The 20,474-nt window shown below is 41.7% G+C and overlaps 1 protein-coding gene across 2 annotated transcripts; it reads left to right on the top strand.

Annotated features, from left to right (window-relative positions):
* Positions 1-1,148: 1,148 nt before the first annotated feature.
* On the top strand, positions 1,149-18,832 carry cenpf (centromere protein F). 2 transcript variants are annotated; one of them, XM_046384085.1, is made up of 38 exons: positions 1,149-1,229; positions 2,087-2,258; positions 2,441-2,566; positions 2,747-2,817; positions 2,966-3,099; positions 3,357-3,448; positions 3,527-3,800; positions 3,975-4,177; positions 4,333-4,458; positions 4,577-4,705; positions 5,524-5,646; positions 5,939-6,074; positions 6,160-6,289; positions 6,404-6,683; positions 7,153-7,359; positions 7,548-7,756; positions 8,021-8,150; positions 8,415-8,693; positions 8,850-9,437; positions 9,610-9,783; positions 9,933-10,804; positions 10,914-11,119; positions 11,192-11,321; positions 11,409-11,520; positions 11,805-11,904; positions 12,315-12,550; positions 12,640-12,748; positions 12,855-13,060; positions 13,231-13,449; positions 13,601-13,744; positions 14,137-14,326; positions 14,414-14,511; positions 14,626-14,667; positions 14,889-15,956; positions 16,134-16,263; positions 16,385-17,086; positions 17,454-17,575; positions 17,854-18,832. In XM_046384085.1, exons 2-38 carry the CDS (start codon positions 2,097-2,099, stop codon positions 18,034-18,036), a joined length of 8,442 nt encoding a protein of 2,813 aa, XP_046240041.1. In that variant the 5' UTR covers positions 1,149-1,229; positions 2,087-2,096; the 3' UTR covers positions 18,037-18,832. The 2 variants fall into 2 exon arrangements, with proteins under 2 accessions (XP_046240041.1, XP_046240049.1); XM_046384093.1 differs by lacking the exons at positions 1,149-1,229; positions 14,889-15,956.
* Positions 18,833-20,474: the final 1,642 nt, after the last annotated feature.

Here is a 20,474-nt window from a genome sequence, read left to right as displayed (position 1 = left end):
TTTTTATTCTTCTGAATGCCTGTAGCTTCTCCCTCTTCTGTACCATGGATGCAATATTATGCACCACATGAATGTGGGTTACTGAGTGGACGAAATATCTCATTGTTATGACTTGGATGTGGTCATATTTGTAGCAACTCCTGCATAAGTGACTCTTTTTGTCATCTGCAAAAATGCATCCAGAAGATGCCTGCCTTGCAGCCTTTCATAGGAAATCAAAAAGCAGCAATCAGCAACTCTGTTCCATGTTTATTTTTTGTGGTTGTTTTCACAAACAAAAGGCACAGTGAAAAGTTTGTTTGCCAGATCTGAGCACTTCGTTTAATTTCTGGTCAGACTTTTAAGAACAACAATATGATTTGTTTTCTTTATTCCGTGATGTCATGAAAGTTAAAACCTGTGGCGCAAAGGTTAAAACTGTAAAATCCATGCTTATGCTGCATGTATAAAAACAGATGAAAGGCCACCCAGATGTTTTGATTTGTTTCTGTAATGATATGTTAATTTATCAGGCATGAATATTATTTCCTTGGAATGCAAAACAAATATCTGAGCCTCTGATTCATTCTGTACCATGACGGTGGAACTCAATAAATGATAGTATGACACGTGATTTGCTATATATACTTAATGTAATTGATTTTTAGTTGGGGTTTATAGAGAAAGAGCAAACATTATTGATTTTCAACAGTCACTTGCAGCACAACAGAACAGGGCCTGAGAGACATGAGAAAGATAACCCTGACTATTCAAAAGTTATTTTCTGCTATATTCTCTTTTGCTCAGCCACAGTTTCTTGTCAGCAGTTTTTCAGTGATCTGTCTCAAGCTTCATTGATCGCATTTAGTACCACTGTCATAAATATTGGCCCATGTGAGATATATATATCTCACATGGGCCAATATTTATAGATAGATAGATATATATGTATATATATGTGTGTGTGTGTGTGTGTGTGTGTGTGTGTGCAAATCTTCTCTAGTTGTTTGACTGATCACGTCCCAGAGTAAAACACCGAGTCAGTAAGAAAAGAGTTATAGTCACACCACATGTTGGCACTGTTGAGGCAGGAATAGACGTGAACCAATCGTGTGCGTTGAATTACAGACGTCACATAAATTAGCCAATGGTTAGGGAGCTGAGTGAATTGCGGTTTCCTGTAGTGGAGTTTGAATTTTGTAACGAGACAACCCAAACAGGGTACGTGATAAAGGAGCATCGCGCCCAAAGTAAGTGGAGTTTCAAAATCTCAAAATTTAATTCTTGTAGCAGTTAATTTTAGCCTTAAGTTAACGTTAGCACACTGGTCACTTCTCAACGTATTTTTGAATTGCCAGCCGCTGATTGGTTGGTTTTTGGTTCAAATAAAAATTAACTTTTGCTAAAACCATATTCAACACAGCTCGGTGAACGTTAAGCCAACTTCATTAGAAACTGGAACCGTAATGTTGACGTCCCACTTCAAATCAACATCAAAATCATTAATATCTCAGATGACTTTAGTTAGCATACGTTCGCTTAATTAAGCTACACTGAAATTAATGAGGTAACATTAGTGAACTAACGTAACCATAGCTACGGTTAACCGTAACGTCGCTAGCTAATGATGTAAGTTCGCAATGTCCCCACGCTGGTAAAACATAAAGCTGAACAGGATGTCACATTAACGTTAGGGCACACAGGCAGGCGTTAGTGTTTTTGTCGTGTTATTGTTACGTAAACAATCAGCCTAGCGCCAACTTGTTGTTTAAATAACACGTAGCCCCATGTGGCACTATAACTAAAAGTAAAGAGGGAAAAAAGGTAAACTTTCGTTAAATAAATTAAATTGGTTAATTAACATTCGTTATTATAACAATTTAGCAAGTGAATTGCTGCGTTCTTATTAGCCCCAAAACACTTCGTTTTCAATGCATTACTACACACACACACACACACACATATATATATATATATATATATATATATATATATATATATATATATTATACAGAATGGAGATCGTTGCCCTTACGTTATTAACTGGTCATTGAATTTGCAGATTAGCATTGTCTTTCCGCCGGAAATAATGATATTTGTTCATCAGATCATAAACAATGAGCTGGGCGGTGGAGGAGTGGAAGGATGGGCTTCCAGCGAAAGCCCTGCAGAAGATCCAGGAGATGGAAGTCCAGCTGGACAAACTGAAGAAGGAAAGGACTCAGAAACAGTTTCAGCTCGACTCCTTAGAGGCTGCCCTCCAAAAGCAGAAACAAAAGGTTGGCATTTTAGAGGAATAGATGAATGGACTGAAACCTGAATAAGTGTAAAGAAATTAAACTTTATTCAAACCCTTTGTAAAATTACTATTGCAGTGACTTAACAGGAATGGAAATGCTAAATGACTACAGACTGAGTATAGAAATACGGCTATTAATTATTTGTGTTTTTCTCTTCTTAGGCGGACAGTGAACGTACTGAGACCTCTGCTTTGAAAAGAGAGAAGCAGTCTTTAGTCGAGTCATGTGACCTTTTGGAGAAAGCTCGTCAAAAGATCAGCCATGACCTTGGAGTCAAAGAGCAGCAGGTCAGATGCTGACACGAGAAATGGATCATACAGTAACTGCTGTCCAGTGAACAAAAACATAGCCAACCATAACCAACCGGTGTGACCAAAAAAAAAAAAAAAAATAAGCCCAGGTTACGGGAATTAAATGTCATATGCTAACTTGCTGTGATGTTGTCTAAATCCCTGCCCTAAACATAGGTGAGCTACCTGGAGGGTCAGCTTAACTCCTGCAGGAAGACCATAGAACGACTGGAGCAAGAGCTGAAGAAGTGGGTTCAGTATCTGTTTTCTGTGCGTTTTTGTTTAAGTGGGACGGGGGGTGTGATTTACAAATGCACCTCCTGTGACCTGATGGATGGTGCTGAAATCCTGACTCTTGAATGACTGTTGATGTTTGTTGTCTTTCCTTCTGCTCAGGTACAAAAATGAACTGGAACGTTCCCAGCCTACTGGCTCTTCCTCATCCTCCTCCTCCTCGGATCTTCAGCCCTACACTACTCCACAGAAAACTTTCTCTACCCCAGCTCCTGTCCAGGCCTACAGACAGCAGGGTATTCCAGTTTGTTCTAATCCTCTGTGCCTCAAGTTCTTGCTGTATGCATTTTATAAATTCATGTTACTAGTTTCCTTTTTGCTTTTTTTTCTTCACCTCAGTTATTTGTATAACTGACTTTTATATTTTAACTTTTATATTCTTATCTGTCCCATCTACTTGGGAGTTTATAAGGGAGTCAAATATGTGTATCTGAGTGACTCTGATGAGTATGTCACTTTGCACTGACATGGTATTCATATCTGTGTTCCACAGATAACAGACTGGAGGAGCTTCAGGAGAAATACAGCCAGGAGGTAGAAGAAAGAAAACGCCTGGAGACTGAACTCAAAGTCCTGCAGGTCAAAGTGGGTATATTACTTATATTTGTTATGAGCATTTGTTTCTTTATAGTTGATTTTGTTAACTTATTTCTTATGTTTTAGCTACTGAACCAGTCTTCAGTCAGTGTAAGCCACAAGGACATTGCTGCCCGCCAAGCTGGATCATCCATATTCCCATGGCAGCAGCAGGATCAGCCCCATAGCCGCCAGTCACAGGATGCAATGGAAACGCCCCTGAAGAGGCGGGGTACATCCCTGTGGGACGCCCACGAGGAGACACCCATTAAACCCAGCCAGAGGATGAGCTCTTCACGAGCAATGCAGAGTCCCTGTGGATCCTCCCAACAGATGGAGCAGCTAAAGACCATCAACCAAGGTGGACCATTTATAATTTGTTATGGAATTTATATCTGATATATCTTTTCTTTGAAATATTAGGCAGTCTTTTAGTTTGTATATCAATTGCCTTAGAAAAATGTATTTCAGTTTGAGTTAGATATTCCAATCATGTCCAGCAACAGGTTTTTAGTTTTTACTATTTCTTCATCAGAGCTGCGAAGCCGAGTGTCAGAGTTGGAGAGAAATCTGTCCACTCATGAGAAGGAAATTCGTAGCCAGGCCTCCAAGCTGCAAGAACTACAAACCCAACTGAACCAGGCCCGCAAAGAGCTGACTGAACGGGACAGAGACCTGTCCAAGACCAGACACGAGCTGAGTCAGGCCACAGACAGACACCAGCAGGTTGAAGCCAAGGTAGGCTACCATGAGGGGTAATCAGACTGTATTAACATAGGATATTTTGTTTTTGTTCTGTTTCTGAACAAGAACTCAGTTTATTGTTGGAAAGATGGGTAAAAACGGAAGAAAATGTGTAAATAACTGACAGAGATTGTGCTTACTGTTCTCAGTGTTCATCAGTTGAGCAGAAGCTCAAACAAGTCACAGAGGAGATGAGTTGTCAGAGGCACAATGCTGAGAGCTGCAGACGAGCCCTAGAGCAGAAACTCAAGGACCAAGAGAGAGCCAGTCAAAAGGTGCAACAACCTGCCACTGTGATGACATGAGACCTTTTAACTTTCAAACATTATAAATAAAAATGCAACCTTTTAAGATTCATATCAAAAAGTTTTGTCCTTGTTATGTTTTGAGTAGGAGCTCGGCCAGCTGCAGAGTTCTCACCAGGCTGTGGAACAACAGTTGAACCAGACCCGGACTAAGCTAACGCAAGAGATCCAACAATCCAAGAAAGACTACAGCATCCTGCAGGCTGACATGGAGAAGGTATCTTCTTAACATCTCTGCTCATCCTTCATCTACTCTGATTTGATTTGTACAGTCCCTGCACCCCGTGTGGAGGTGATACATAAACTTCTCATTATTTCTTTGTGTGTTTTATGTAGATATATTATTGACTACATTAGTGGTGCTTTTACTGTCAGACCCAAATTTATTTTGATGACATCTGTGAGAAGAGTAATAATCTTGTTGTAGGGGGACTGGAATCCAGTTCAAGATGTGGCTGCTTTACCATGTTTTTTGTTGCTGTACTTCTGAGCCGTACTTCACTTTGCAGAGCCTGACTGATGCAGCATCAACTATTTCAGTCTGCGAACAAGTCACTTCTGCATGGTGGTGCAGTGGTTAGCACAGTCACCTCATAGCAAGAGGGGTCCAGGTTCGAATCCCGGTCTGGGCCCTTCTGTGTGGAGTTTGCATGTTCTCCCTGGGCCTGTGTGGGTTTTCTCCGGGTACTCCGGCTTCCTCCCACAATACCAAAAACATTGATTTGATTGATTGGCTACTCTACACTACCCCTAGGTGTGAGTGTGTGGTTGTCTGTCTTTTTGTGTCTGCCCTGCGACTGACTGGCGACCAGTTCCGGGTGGACACCACCTCTTGCCCGTAGTTAGCTGGGATAGGCTCCAGCCCCACGTGACCCTGACAGATAAGCGGTATAGAAAATGGATAAAGATGTTGAAATCCATTCATGAATCCAACTGTTTGCATCAACTCTGAGTGAAGCATTTATGGAATTTGTATGTGACATTTGTGTTACAACTCTTAACTTTTCTCTCTTCTCTCCTCTTGCTCGTTTCCAGACATGCTTCCAGAAGAGTCAGATGGAAAAGGAGGTGGAGGAGCAGAAACAGAAACTGCTGAGATCAGAGCAGAGCTTCCAGGCCAGCCAGACCAAAGAACAGGACTTCCGCAAGAAAATGGAGGTGGGGGAGCTTATTACATTATCAACTCATTGTTATGTGAATCGGCAATTCACTGGCAAGTCGGCTGGTGTAGCTTGGTTTTTACTTAATGTCTGAACATCTATACAATGTAAAAAAAGTAGCACCAAATATCATTACACTAGATTAAATTACCAATACGTAAAGACTTCAGTATGTATTTATCTCGACTTGCGCGACATGCTTTATTCTTATCATTTACCTGTCTTCTCATATCCCTGTCGTCATCTTTTTAGCCACTCATGTTCTCTCTCACATTTCTTCCTCCCTCCAGGAGCTGCAGAAAGAGAAGAACAGTATGACCGTTCAGTTGGACCAGAGCAACAGACGCCTGAGTCAGCTGGAGGAAGAGAAGAAGAGCATGGATCAGAGCCTCAAACGCACCCAGGGATTACTAGATGACCTGAAAGGTAAATTATTAGTGGGAATGACAATGACAGATGGTATTTAGTGAATTATCAGAGTTTTTAACTTGTTTATCTGCTTTATCTTCAGCGAAATCTGAGGGGCAGACAGAGGATCTAAAGAGACTTCAGTCTAAACTGGAGCAGCATACTCAGGCTTCAGCCCAAGACCTGGAGAACATGAAGAAGACGCTTTCTGATGCAGAGACCAAAAATGACAGGTAAACATAATTTTACTGTGGAAAAGAAGACACCACAGTCACACTTTGTGAAAGCGTTATATGATGTCTATAACCTGCTCTTCAGTCATTGTAAATATTTTTGCAACACTGTAGAGCTCAGAATGAACTGAAACAACAGAAGCAAGAGGCAGAGAAGCTGACAAACAAGCTGACAGTCCTGGAGGAGGAAAGCCAAGAGCTGAAATCCAGTCTCACTGTGAGTCAGAACGAGTGTAACAAAGTGAAACAAGAACATCAGGCTCTGCTGGACTGGAAGAGAGAAAAGGAGACCTTGATTAATGAAACTGAGACTGTGCAAAAAGACCTCACTGACAAAATTGGCAACTTGGAAAACAGTCTCACCTCGCTGAATGAGGCTACTGATGAACTTAAGGTAAGGCGTGTTCGTTCCCAATATACTCACAACCCACAGTTTGTCCAAACTGATAAGCCTGCATATACTTGTATTCGAACACATGTACTTGTTTAGCCATACACCCCAAACCCGTTACATTCTGTCACGTCTGAGTGACCCTTATAACATTTAAATGTCTATGATTGGCTATTTAATGTGAAAATCAACAACCTATTTGCCCAGTGCATTCTTGGATTTGTTGTATTATTGCAATTATTACCATTTGTTACCTGTTGCTTTTAAGATTCTGTGGGCTGATGCACAAACATAATGTTAACTCTTGATGTTTCACATACACTTTATACACACACTCATGGGCCTTAAGTGATGATTGAGGGGGTTGACATTTTATGAGTGTACATGTTGTTGTTTGGGAAAGTCTTACTCATTTTGTCAGTCTGCCTTAAAGGAGTTCAACCCTTAAATATATTTCCACTCACTAATCCAGGGGCAGCTTGTGAGTTTAGAGGGAGAAAAGGCTGGCCTGTCTGCTCAGATCGATTCCTTGAAAGGAGAACTCCTCAACAAGTGCACAGAGTTGGAGGAGAGGGAGCATCAGTACAAGGAGCTTCAATCCAAGTTCTCAGAGGCTGAACAGAAACACACCAAAGACCTGCAAAATGTTGCTCTACAAGTGACTCAACTTGAAGCACAGGTGATTTGTTGTACTACTTTTTATTTTCCAGTGTTGCTTTTACATTTTAAAAGGTTGAATGTGACAACATGACACCCCCCTCCCGGTCCCCTGCACAATAACATTTTAAAACCTGACTGGACCTATGTTCAGTAGACCTTGATCAAACTTAATCCGAGTTTGTCTTCTTCACTCTTCTATTTGGACAGGTAAAAGATCTGGAGTTGCGGTTGCAAAAGGAGTCAACTCGAGCAGAGCAGGCTGAGAGGACCAACATGGAGCTGCAGGACGAGCACCAAGCAGCCTGCGACCTGGCTCGCTCCAAAGACCAGCTGGTAGAGTTGGGCCAAGCCGAGATCAGCCAGCTAAGAGAGAGCCTTGCCCAGACCACTGCACAGCAGGAGGTGCAAAGTGCCAGGTGTGAGGGGTTTTTTTGTATGAACAGCCCCACAATAGATTCCATTATAAAATATTCAAAGTTTAGTTTTTGTTGAGACTTTCTGGTGTTGATTTTACCCTGCTTCACTGTGGAATATGAGTCTGCAGGGCTTAAGAGGTGTAATGGATACGGCCACAGTAAAATACTTAGGGCTGTCTTATGATACAAGAATGATATGCTGCCATCGTTTCTTTGGGAAACAATCAATACAGCTCTTAATATGCATTGTTTCTGCTCCATCAGATTAGCAGAGGAGAAGGCAGCCCTGCTGAAGCAGTGTGAGGAGAGTGTTTCAGTGAAAGCTGAAGAAACTGAGCAGCTCAAGTTGCAGTTGGAGGAGGCTCACCAAGAGCTGCTGCTCACTAAAAACCAGGTCTGTCTTTAGTGATTTTGCCATTGATTGCAATATACTACAATTCACAAAAGAATAACATAACTAATGAGCACATTACGATCAAAATATCTGTACTAGAAGGAAAGTGTTATGAGTATACTGTGAGTTTTTCATTTTAGACTAAATCTATTCTGCCGACCTGCTGATGTTAATGTCCTCTGCACTTTCATTATCCTTGTTATTATTCCTTACTTTTGTCTGAACCTATAGAGTCCATAGTTGAATCTTTTGTTCATGTTTTAGGTCAGTTCCGTGGATCAGTGCCTGAAGGTCCAGGAACAACTGGGAGCTGAACTGCAGAAACAGATTAAAACACTGCTGGACAATGAAGGGGAATACAAAAAAGTGAATGATAAAAAATCAGAAGAGATTAAACAGTTAGAGGAGGAACTGAATGATCTACAGAGACATGCAGAAGAGAAACAGAAGCAGCTCATAGATGCTGAAGCTCAGATTTTGTCTCTGGAGAAGCAAAAGGCTGAGCTGGAAGATGCAGCTCAGGAGATGAAGAAACAGGCTGAGGTGAAATATTGCACTTTTTAATGAAATGTACTGTTTATATACACACACACACATATATATAGATATATATATATATATATATATATATATATAGTCTTACAATAAACATACTTACTTACTTATGTGCTTCTTACAAATGATCTCTTTCTTATTAAGACCCTCCAGCAGGCTCAGACTGAGAAGATCAGCAGCCTTCTGGAAGAGATATCCTCCTTAGAAGAAGAGTTAACTGCAAGCAAAGGTACAGTGGAGAAGTTTCTGGTCTTGAAGAATGAACTGGACATGGTCAACCAATCCCATGCTCACCTTAAGAAGTCTATGGAAGCTCTTGAGAAGAGTCACTCCTCTGCTATTGAAATCAAGTCCAACTTGGAGAATACCCTGACCGAGAAAATCAATATGATCCATACTTTGGAGGACGAAGTCAAAGACCTCACAGAGAAGATGAACAAAGCATCAGAGAGTCACGTTTTGGAGATTGAAAGTATCCTTAAAAAAGAGAAGCACCTTCGAGCACAATTTGAAGCCGCTAAACAATCAGTAGCTGCAGCCAAAGCTGAAGCGAGTTCTCGAAGGGAGGAGATCAAGACCATGAAAACGACTCTGTCTGCTGCTTCACGTGGTTTAGAAGACCGAGACAACACGATAAAGAGTCTGAAGGAGAAGCTGAATAAAGCTGAGGCAGAGCAGGCCAAAACATCAGATCTCCTGAAGGAGAAGACAGTTGCCATGAACAAAATCAAGGTTGGTTACTAATGTGTTTTTGGTTGTTTCAGGCAGTGGAAACAGTCCTTTATTATGTTAACCCTTGCCAAGGTCAGGGTATTGTAACAAAAGCTGTCTTAGAAGAGATAATCCACAAATTAAACAAGTCTTTGTTTTAATCATTTCTTGTATTTTATTTTTTCACATTTAGGTGCAGCTGGAGATGCTGCAAATGGACCTGGAGGACAACGAGACGGCTATGAACTCTTTTGACAGCCAAATGGAGGAGCAGAAGGGAACCATAGAGTTACTGGAGGCTCAGCTAGCTCAGACCCAAACCCAGATGTGTGACATGGAGGCCAGGCTAGAGGAAAGTCAAGCCCAAGTAAGGCCAATATCTTATGCAAATAAAAATGTTGTGCCACAAATGATGTTAAAGGTGTCTACCTAACTGTCAATAATTTAGGCAGCATATTGTTACACTGGAGGAAAGAAAACTTAGCCCTAATTTTATGAAATCTAATTTCTTTTCAGGTTTCTGTCTTGGAAACCCGGTTAGAAGAGGTCCAATGTCAGAACTCCGTACTGGAGACGCAGTATGTCACAGCTAGGGAGGAGCTGATGGAGAGGAGCTGTGAAATAACTCGCCTGGAAGAAGGTGCTGGCAAACGAAACCAGCTGGAGGAGATTGTTGCTACGTTAGAGTTGAAAATCAGTCAGATCACAGAGGAAAATGTCAAGTTAGAGACAAGTCTCAGGCAGATAATTGAGGACAAAGACATTAATCTCAGCCAGCTGCTCGAAGAGAAAAACAGCCTTGAGACTGCTTTGAAGCAGTTATCAGATGACAAAGAGCAAGTTGAAAGTGAGATTGTTCAAGTAAATGCACACAGGAAAGAGTTGGAAGCCAGTCTAGGAGAGCTAGCTGAAGAGAACAAACAGCTGCAGACCAATATTAAGCAGTTAATTGAAGAAAAGCAGAAGACTGATCAAATGGCTGCAGAGAAACACGAAGCTGAATCGACCCTTAGACAGCTCACTGAGGAGAGAGCACAGCTAGAAGTTACCCTTGATCTGATAAACCAGGACAAAACCCAACTTGAGGCGAAAGTCAACGAGCTAACCTCTGAGAAAAATAACTCAGTCGCCAACTTGAGTCAAGTCGTTGAGGAAAAACTCCAGCTGGAAGTTCGCTATAATCAGGTGGCAGAAGAAAACATTAAACTGCAATCTAGTGTGAGCCAAGCAACTGAGGAGAAGCTGCTGTTAGAGGATGAGGTGGCTTCACTTAAAGTGGAAAACGAATGCATCCAGCGCTCCCTCCTGTCCTCAGAGCAGGAGCTCCAGAGGCTGAAGGAGCAGCTTGAGATGAGAAACAAGAAGACTGAAGAGGAGAACAGAGAGAGGTGCAGTCCATCTTCATCTGCTTTCCACTTTGCAGGGTGGTTATAGTTCACTTCCAAAGGTACCTGAATGTTTTGTTGACACTAACATCACTTTTATGTTGTATCACAGGAGCCAACAGTTTGAGGTGGAGCAGGCGGTGCTGCATCAGACGTTGGCGGGCTTACAGAAGGAGCTTGCCGTGTTGAAGCAGCACTATGATTCTCTGCTGGAGCAGGTGGGCCACCAACACAGCAACATACAGCATCTCTCAGAACAGCAGGGGGCCCAGAACTCAGGAGAAAACTACATGGAGTCTGAGGAGACAGCAACTGATGGTGAGCAAAAACTAGTTTTTCATGAAACACTGCTTTAATTTGAATACATGTATATTGAATTATCCATGTCAGTTTCCTCAGCAGAACAGACTGATGCAGAACCGACATGCGATACAGTTGCTGAGACCCTTCCAGCACAGGGAGAGCTGAGCCTTCAGGGGTCTGAGCTTGGTGAACTTTCCCACCAGTCTAACGCTCTTAGGTACAGTGAGTTTTGTTCTATGCACATACCAAATTATATTTGTTTTATTACTTGACAAATACATTGAATCCCCCTCCACCCTGGTAGTGAGGCAGACATCCTGGGGCAGGAGATGATCCAGAAACAACTGGACGAAGAGGGGAAGGCATGTGTGGCTGACACTGAGGAAATGAGGAGCAACGACGAGCAGCAGCATAAGGTGAACAACAGTTATTACAATGTGTATTTGTCCTTCAGTCATGAGGCTTGCATGGGTTTAACATATGCATGTTTAGCATACAGCAGCTTTTCTCAAAAAGTTTCTTGATTTTGACAGTTTAAATTTGTGCTGTCTATACCTCAAATTGTTCCCAAGTGTACTGTTAAGAATACAGTATTTCTCTGTGAATACCTACAAGCAGTGTTATCGAGTATATAAAACTGATGTTTTATATTTTACCAGAATGATCATCTATATGACCTGTCATTTTCCCCTCCTTGCAGCTTCCTGCAGACAGCAGTAGTCCCACAAAAATTGAAAGTAATCCTGAATTTTGTGAGCAATCTTCTTCTCTTGCTGAGAGCAGACAGTTCGAATTATCTGGTGAGTAATCAAATGGTGCTTATGACAGCAGTTTCAATTATCTTAAAATAATTTTTATTGTGTGTGTTTTCTATTTCCTTTGTTTCACTCTGAGCTTTCCACACACATGATTACATTTTGTCCAAAAAAACATTTACTTTTTTTTTTTTATTTTAAATCAAATTTCTAAAATTTTAATGTACCACTCTACACTGTTATAAACTTTTTAAGACTTATTACTCTAATTCTGATCAGCGATATTTAAATAAAAATATCTTCTGGGACTAAAAGTTTTCACACATCATGCCTGATGTCAGGAGAGCAGTTTTTAAATTTTTAATTCAATGTGTTGTACTTATTTTCTCCTAGATAATTTTTTAGGCTCACATTATTATTACTTTATTTATTTATTTATTTTTTTTTTTAACAAGATGACCTTGACAACTACAAGGACATGATCACGAAACAGGAAAATGAACTCCAGACCCTCCGTGCAGAGTTCAACCTACTGAAGTCTGACCTTGCACTGAGAGTAGAGTTGGCCTCAGACCTGGAAATCCAAGTTCAAAACTTGGAGAAAAAAGTTCATGCAGCAGAGGATGAGGCACAGGGTGCGGCGCATAAGCTGAACATCGCCTTGGAGGACAACAAAGGCCTTGCAGACCAGGTGGGGATTGCTACTGACATAATATATGCTCTTTTTTTTACAGTATTACTTAAATATAACTGATACCAAAACAATGTGCTTGTTTTTAGTTGGCTCAGCTGTCAGAGGAGAGGGAGACATTAACACTGCAGCTGCAAACATCTAAATGCCAGTTGGCTGATGTTATGGAGATGCTAGAAGAACTGGAGATGGCCAAAGGTGAGTAGCTATCCACTGTGTGACTTATGAGGGAATACACAGGCCTTAAGATTTGCACCATGTTGCTGTATGTTGACTCTGACTGATATTTTCTGTCATTCTGTAGGTGGATGGGACGAGAAATTCCTTCAGCAGGAGAGTGAGCTGAAGAGGGTTCGCTCCGAGAAAGCCAACCTGGAGCAGCACATTTTGGGCATGGAGTCTGAGCTGGAGACCTTGCAGGAGGAGAGGACCGAATTGAAGGATGAGATGGAGGCTCAGAGGAAGACTTGCTCCAGCATGGAGCAGCAGATAGAAGCACTCGCAACAGAGGTGAGCTGTCAGTCAAACGCCTGTAAGCTAAAACATGGAGGGGGGGGGGCAACACGTAGACTTGAACATTTCTTTTTTTTTTTCCTTGTGCAAAAACTGACCATAGAGCAAGCCATTATTAAACTTTCTAATCTATCAGTGTGGCATAATTATTCTTACTGTTTCTGCAGACGACCCAGCTCAGATCTGAACTTGTGTCCTGCACTGAGGAGCGAGAAGACCTGAACCAGTCTTTGGGCCATTGGAGAGAGAAAGTTCACAGTCTGGAGAAAACTAACTGTGACACCAGAAGTCTACTTTCCATCTTGGAGGATGACATCAGAGCAGGAAGGAAAGAGTATGAAGCTCTGCAAAACAGCATGGAGAAGCTGAAGACAGAGAGGCAACAGGTATGCACATGGAGGATTCAAGAGTGTGGGGCCTCTGCACAGCTAATCGATAAAGGTCAACAGAGGCTATTAGTTATCATTAGCATAAAGAAATCTAGTCTATCACCTTGTTATTTTTGATACTCACCTGTTCCCTGTTCTTCCACTGAAGCTGTTGGAGCAGATCAAGGCACTGGAGCAGGCAATATCTCAACAGAGTGGAGAAAGAGAGGAGCTTATTGTGCAGCTAGACAAGATCACAGAACACCATACCTCAGCCAATCAGAACACTGAGACCATGGTTGGCAAGATACAGGTGAGAAAGATATAACTTGTAGAGGTTGGGCTTTTTTCAGAGAACTTGTTTTCGTAGTGCTTGTTCTTCATTGTTTTAGTTAAAAACAAGATGAGTTTTATTTTTTAGAAAATATTTATAGTTTGCATGCTTTCAGTATAGAATGCAGGGGCCAATAAACCCTCAGATGCTTCACATGCTATTTAGCTTCTATAGTTGTATAGCAACAATAAATTCACAATCAGCCTAGCATGCCTTCTGTCCATCTGTTAAATACTGTATATTAAAAATACTACTGAAGATGATAATCATGTAGGAGTTCCTTGTGGACATAAATGTGTAACCCTTATTAAAGATTCTTCAGAGAACATAAAATATTTCAATATAATCTGCCCTTCTTGTTTTTCCGCAAGGCATTAGAGGGAGAAGTGTGCCGTCTCTCTCAGTCTCTCGAGGCCTCTCTGCTGGAAAAAGGAGAAATTGCCTCTCGCCTGAACTCCACACAAGACGAGGTCCAGCAGATGAGGACTGGTATTGAAAAACTCCAGGTCCGCATCGAGTCGGACGAGAGGAAGAAAAAGAAGATGGGAGAGCTGCTCAAAGGTGATTCTTAAACATTGTTTGATACTACATAACCTCTTGAGTTTTGTGAGGCGGTTTGGGCCTAAAAGAGACTCTTTACCTCTTTAGCTGCCCAGAGAAAGTATGACTCACTACAAGATCGCATTGATGCCCTGCAGCGAGAGCGGGAAGATGTAGAGCAAAGTCTAGAAGACGCTGTGCTACAGGTATTGTTATGTCAAAAAAAAAAAAAAAAAAATTTACCATTTCTATTTCTGGATGAAATTCACATGTGAAGTGGTTTGATAAAGACCTTTGCTCTTTTTTATACTTTTCTACAGGCTGAAACAGCCAAAGCTGAGCTGGAGGAAGAAAGGAGAAAGGTACCTTCATATTGATCTGTGTTTGTTTTGTTTTGTTGTCTTTGCTGTGTATCTGCAGTATTTGTACTTCATGTTCTAAAACATGACGTAAAGCAATATATTATTCAGATTCCTCTTTTCCTCCTTTTCCTCTCTTTTCCTTTCTGTCATTTTTCCTACTCCACCCGCGGTTTGCCTCCTCTCACAAACTCTCTGTCTCCGACCCATCTCCTGACCTTTAGGTGGAGGAGGAGAAGAGAGAACTCGGTGATAAACTATCAGAGCTCTCTGCCACGCTGGACTACCTGAGATCTGAGAAACAACGCATGGAGAGAGAGCTAGAAACAAAAAACGGAGAAATAGAAGAACTGAAGGCCACCAAGGAGAAGCTGGAGAGAGGGTTGGAGAGGGCAGAGGTGGATAGAAGAGAGGAAGAGGAAAGACAGAGAAACAGGGTGGAAGAGCTGGAGAAAGGAATGAGAGAGGAAGCAGAGAGGCAAACGAGACAAGTGGATGAACTCCAGGCACAGCTGGAAGCCTCTCGGCAGAGAGTGCTTTCCCTTGAACAAAAGAGTGCAGAAACTGAAGGAGACAAAGAGAAGATGCAGTCTCTGCTCGTAGAGATGGAGAAAGAGAAAACATGTCTGCTGTCTTCTCTAGAGGAGTCGCAGACAAAAGGAGACAAGCTTTGCTCTCAGGCAGAGGAGTGGGAGAAAGAGAGAAGCAACCTGAGGACCCATATTGAAGCTTTGGAAGAAGAACTTAAAGAGCTTAAAACACACATAGAAGCAAAAGAGGAAGAGAGAGAGAGAAAACAGACAGAAGCAAATAGACACCTGACAGAGGAGAAGGAGAAACTACACACGATCCTGTTCTCAGTGGAACAGGAGAGAGACAACCTACACTGCACTCTTGCATCTGTAGAAGGAGAGAAAGAAAGACTAGAGCAAGAAAGGGAGGTGTTGGTTGACGAGAAAGAGAAGCTTCAGTTTAGCCTCTCCTTGATAGAAAAGGAGAAACATGACATGCAACAAACTCTCTCTTCATTAAAGCAAGAGAAGGAAAGAATAGAGGAGGAAAAACAGAAGGCAGCAATTGAAAAAGAAGAATTGCTGTCTTCCCTGTCTTTGATTGAAGTGGAGAAAAGTAACTTGTCTTCAGCTCTTTCTTCACTGGACCAACAGAAGCAAAGAGCAGAGGAGGAGAAACAGAAACTCTCAGAAGAACAAGAGAGACTCCAGTCTGCAATTGTCTCTATGGAGAAAGAATTGGACACAAACAAACTGTCTGTCACAAAGCTCAATGAGCAGGTACACACACGTGCAGCTTACTTTTCCTTTGTGTCATCTTCAATCCTAAACCCCCATTCCTCAATTGAAAACAGTGCTCAGTAACATGGCATGTGTCCAAAGAAAAAATTTAACAATTACCCTGTATGTGAGACAAAGTAAATCTAAATCTGAACACTTCATGCTCTTTCCTTTCAGGTGTCAGAGCTGACCGCTCATGTCACTCGTCTGTCTAAGGAGAGGGACTCTGCCCTGAGCAAGATGAGTCTTTGGATGAAGACCTGCAAACAGCTGGAGCAGGAGAAACAAGCAATGTCAAACAGCACAGGTGGGAATGCTTGACTTATTTTTGACACTGGTCACACCAGATAACATTACATCTAATATAATATAATAACATTAAATCTCCATAGTGCAGCTGAATAATTTTATTAACATCTATGTTACAGGGGAGAGAAAGAGCAGTGAGGAGGCAGAGACTGAGGTGAACCAGATGAAGGTGGAGGCAGAGGAGAGACAGAAGGAAGTGGAAGACCTGAAGATTGCCCTGCATCAGAAGATGGCGGAGGCTGAGGAAAACACGAAGGGTGTGGAAAAACTTCAGGCTGCCCTCGATGTAAGGAAGAAGGAGTTAGATGAGAGAAACAGGGAGCTGGAGGAGATGAAGAGTGAGTTGGATGAACTAAACAAACTTCTGGATGAGAAAAGCAAGGAGGCAGATGAGAGCATGGATAAATACTGCAGCCTGATGGTTAATGTCCACAAACTGGAAGAGGCCAACGATGCACTGACAACCCGACTGGAGCAGCTCGCTAACAGCCAACGTGCTAACGAAGCTAACGTCCTCTCCAGCAGCAGTGATTGTACTCACCCCCGGCGCTCGGCAAGGAAGTCTTCCTCCAGACATCAGCAAGATAAAGTGGATGACAACACCGAGAACATGGCTCCTTCAACACCTCTGAGGTCTCCTCAGGGGTCATCTACAGGGAAACGGGGTCACCGTGACATCAGTGATAAAGACAGCGCCCAGGAGGCCCTGCACAACCTGACAAAGAAGATCAAAGCCAACACAGTGACTACACCCAAACCAAGAAGTGAACAGGAAGATGAGGATTTCAAACCAGAAGGACTTCCTGAGCTGGTGCAGAAAGGTACATGTTACTCCTCTGTCACAAGTTCACCAACACTTGGACAAGCATCTGTGGTTTGTTTTTCTTCTGTGCCATATTCATGTGGGAGGTCTAGTTTAAAGAGTCTGATGTCTAATGTTGCTCTGATGTAGTTAGATATAAACTATAAGGAGAACATTAAATATTACAGAGAATCACAAAAATGAGCATCAACAACATCTGGATTTCTGTTTGTTTGAAATGACACTAATACCTTCCAGATTTGTGTTTCAAACACAGGATAGAGACAGGTGCAGTTTCACAGACCTGATGAATCACTATGTGGAATACCAGTTGGCCAAACAAGGCACCAGTTTTTTTGTTTTTTCAATCATGTGTTCTCTCACAGGGTTTGCTGATATTCCTCTGGGGGAGTCCAGTCCATTCATCATGAGGAGAACCACAGTGAAGCGCTGCAGTCCCCGGCTGGCTGCCAGACAGACCGGCCACACATCTGCACCTGACGGCAAGGTAAGCAGCTACACGTCAGCTTCTAATCGTGTCAGGTCAGCTGAAGTGAACCAGTGGTGAATTAGAGGACACAGAGACTCAGATCAAAACAGTCACGAGGAAACAATGTCTCACAATGTCAGATGTCTCAGTCAGTTTTACGCACGTTCATTTGGACTCAAGTGCTGCCACCAAAATGAACGTTCATTCTTTTATTCACAAACATTTTTAACTTTGATGTGTTTTTTCCCTTTTCTCTTCAGTTCTTTTCATCTTGTGACTTTGCTTGTCCTCCACAGGTTCTGGGGCCCATACTTGTCCAGAGTCCCTCCACAGACAGCTCCAGCAGTAAGTGTGTCACCCCGGGTGGCGAGGACAAACCCACGCGTCGTTCACAGAGTTTATCGAAGACTCCAGAGCACAAAGAGAAGCAGCTTTTGAGAGAACAAGCACAGCAAGAAGACAACTGTCGCCTTCAGTAGATGTACACACACAGATACACTCATCGATACACAAAATGTTATCATCCCACGTTTACCTTTAGAGACACATTTTATTTTAGAGTAACATCCATCCTCAAAGGGTCCAACACTTTAGATGCACCTTTCCTTTTTTTTCAGGTGTGTACTATTCACATGCTGATTTTCCTTGGAGCACTACTTTTTCAACTTTTAATCAAACTCTGCATCTTTGAGATGTCAGATATGTACATTTCCTACATGTTTTAGAACAAGTGAAAGCAGCATTGTTTTGTTCCTCTGTCTTCATCTTTTCACTTTCTAACAGTTTCTTTATGTCTTTGTCACTGGCTCTGTCGTTGTACTTCATTTTCTTTTGCAATGATCTGATGTCCTCGGTGTGAGAACTTTGTACATAGTAGATAAGATACACAGTAATGATAGCTATGCTTCTGTCTGTGAGGCCTGTAACATGTCACCTGATTGCTAATGGCAGCTAAGATTTTAGAGATTTTTCCTCTGACTGTTTCTTATTCTCTGAATATTTTATAGTTGAATTCAAAAAAACACATTTGATTATTTTTTTTTTTATTTTTTTTATACTGATGTTTGCTACTAATGCTGAAAGCATGTCTGTATGTTTGTTTCTGGTTTTTATTTAGGTGTAGATCAGTGTTGTTGTCCACTGTAAACAGTTCTGATGCCAAATAGTTCAAAATTGCTTTTTTTATACTAAACCTTTTTAACTGCCTCAGAAGTTGTGTAGAGTCTTTATCACGCACATGATTATTTTTATTTGATTATAACCTCAGAAAGGTTCTGTTGGAGTATGTGTATCTGTGTGTGTGTGTGTGTGTGTGTGTGTGTGTGTGTGTGTGGCTGTTATACACAACACAGTCACCACAGGGTGGAGAGCCTGAGCCATATGCAGGAAGGCTGTTGGATGTGAGTGTGCAGGGCTGAGGCTGATGGTCTGTCAGGGCAGGATACACTTCAGACTGAAGACGTTTATCTGTCAGGAGGAAAAGAAAACATCTGAGAGAGAGAGAAGATTTTTGGGTTATTTTCCAGAATGCCAACTAGAAAACTTTTTATTCCACAGATAAATAGAGAGGAGGACAGTTTGGCTTCTTTAACAGAAACATATTTCAATTAGTTGAGGATGAAGTGACAAAGTGATGTACCTTTTTAAAAGGACACAATACCTTCTCATTTGTAGCTTAATGGCTGCTGTCACAGACATATTGTTAATTATGATGTGATTATGAATTTTAGAATAAACTTATCATTTGCAAGTCAACCTTCACTTACTTCGCAGCCTGCAGGACATCAGGCCACAATGAGCCTTCTGGTCCTGGTCCACCTTGCATCTAATTAGAGTTCACTGTATCACCAAAAGGTGGTGTTGATGAGATATCAAGACATCAGATATCAAGGCACACCTATTTAGCATTTGCTCATAAAGTTACACAAAAAACATTTTGTGTAACTTTAGAGAGGATACAAGTGCGAAACATTTTCTCATTATGGAGTATAACAATGGTAGAGGGATTTTTGTTTGGCTGTATCAAGCTGTCTGCACTATCAAAGTGATCAGTGACAGGCTCCTCTGAGAATTACTACATCAGACGTAACTACTGTGCAACTTTGTAACTTCAGAGACACATTTCAGCCACTGACATTTAGTTGCCACTGCCACTATGAAACTGGAAAAAAAAGCATTTACACACACCTGTACAATAAAAAATAGGCACAAAGATAGCTGTAATCAACACTAAAGATTATCTCATTATTTATTTATATATATTTATTTATTTATTATTATTGTTCCTTTTCTAATAGACTCGTAGTTGTTCACTGCTCAGATTGACCACCCACGAGTGAATGTAACATCTCTAACCCATTATTAATTGATTTTCCTGCTAGCACCAAAATGACACAGTGACCTGATGTCTGCTCTTCAACTCTGAAAACATTAAATATGTTTTATATCATGAGGTGTCCTTCATGCTGACAGTACAAACACAGGAGAACGGCGGCTTATGTGAAATGTCACACTTAATTAGTGGGATTTCTGTGGGCAAACCATCACAGTATGTCTGAGGAACACGACTTTGGATCAATAACATTGATCTTTTCTGCTGGTGGATAGATGTTAGCATTATAGGTATTGATGTGTGCCGACCTTTTGACCTCTTGGTCTTCTGAGGCCTGCTGAGGACACGTTTAGGAAGAACAGAAAAGATTGTTCATCAGTACCTTCTTGGAGTATCACTGAGGACTTGACATTTGTTCACGCAATCTCATGTATGCTTCTCCGTGCTGGGCAGCGGGTGAGGGGGCAGCAGGGCATTGTGGGTTATGGGAACAGTGATGTGATGACACTGTCACACCTCAGAGCGGATACTGTCCTGCTCTGATGTCTCTGGCTGGAGCTGTTAGCGGAAGCTGCAGTGCCAGAA

The sequence above is a fragment of the Scatophagus argus genome, chromosome 1 (genome assembly GCF_020382885.2).
Source record: "Scatophagus argus isolate fScaArg1 chromosome 1, fScaArg1.pri, whole genome shotgun sequence".
Classification (NCBI taxonomy): Eukaryota; Metazoa; Chordata; class Actinopteri; family Scatophagidae; genus Scatophagus; species Scatophagus argus.
The sequence above is the reverse complement of the archived record's forward strand: the minus strand, read 5'-3'. Positions and strand labels throughout refer to the sequence as shown.

Bases quoted from the DNA above. Each gene is read 5' to 3' on its own strand.
- cenpf (XM_046384085.1), top strand. From the start codon at position 2,097: ATGAGCTGGGCGGTGGAGGAGTGGAAGGATGGGCTTCCAGCGAAAGCC. The intron at 3,449-3,526 runs GTGGGTATATTA...CTTATGTTTTAG, and splicing joins TCAAAGTCCTGCAGGTCAAA to CTACTGAACCAGTCTTCAGT. The intron at 7,757-8,020 runs GTGTGAGGGGTT...CTGCTCCATCAG, and splicing joins CAGGAGGTGCAAAGTGCCAG to ATTAGCAGAGGAGAAGGCAG.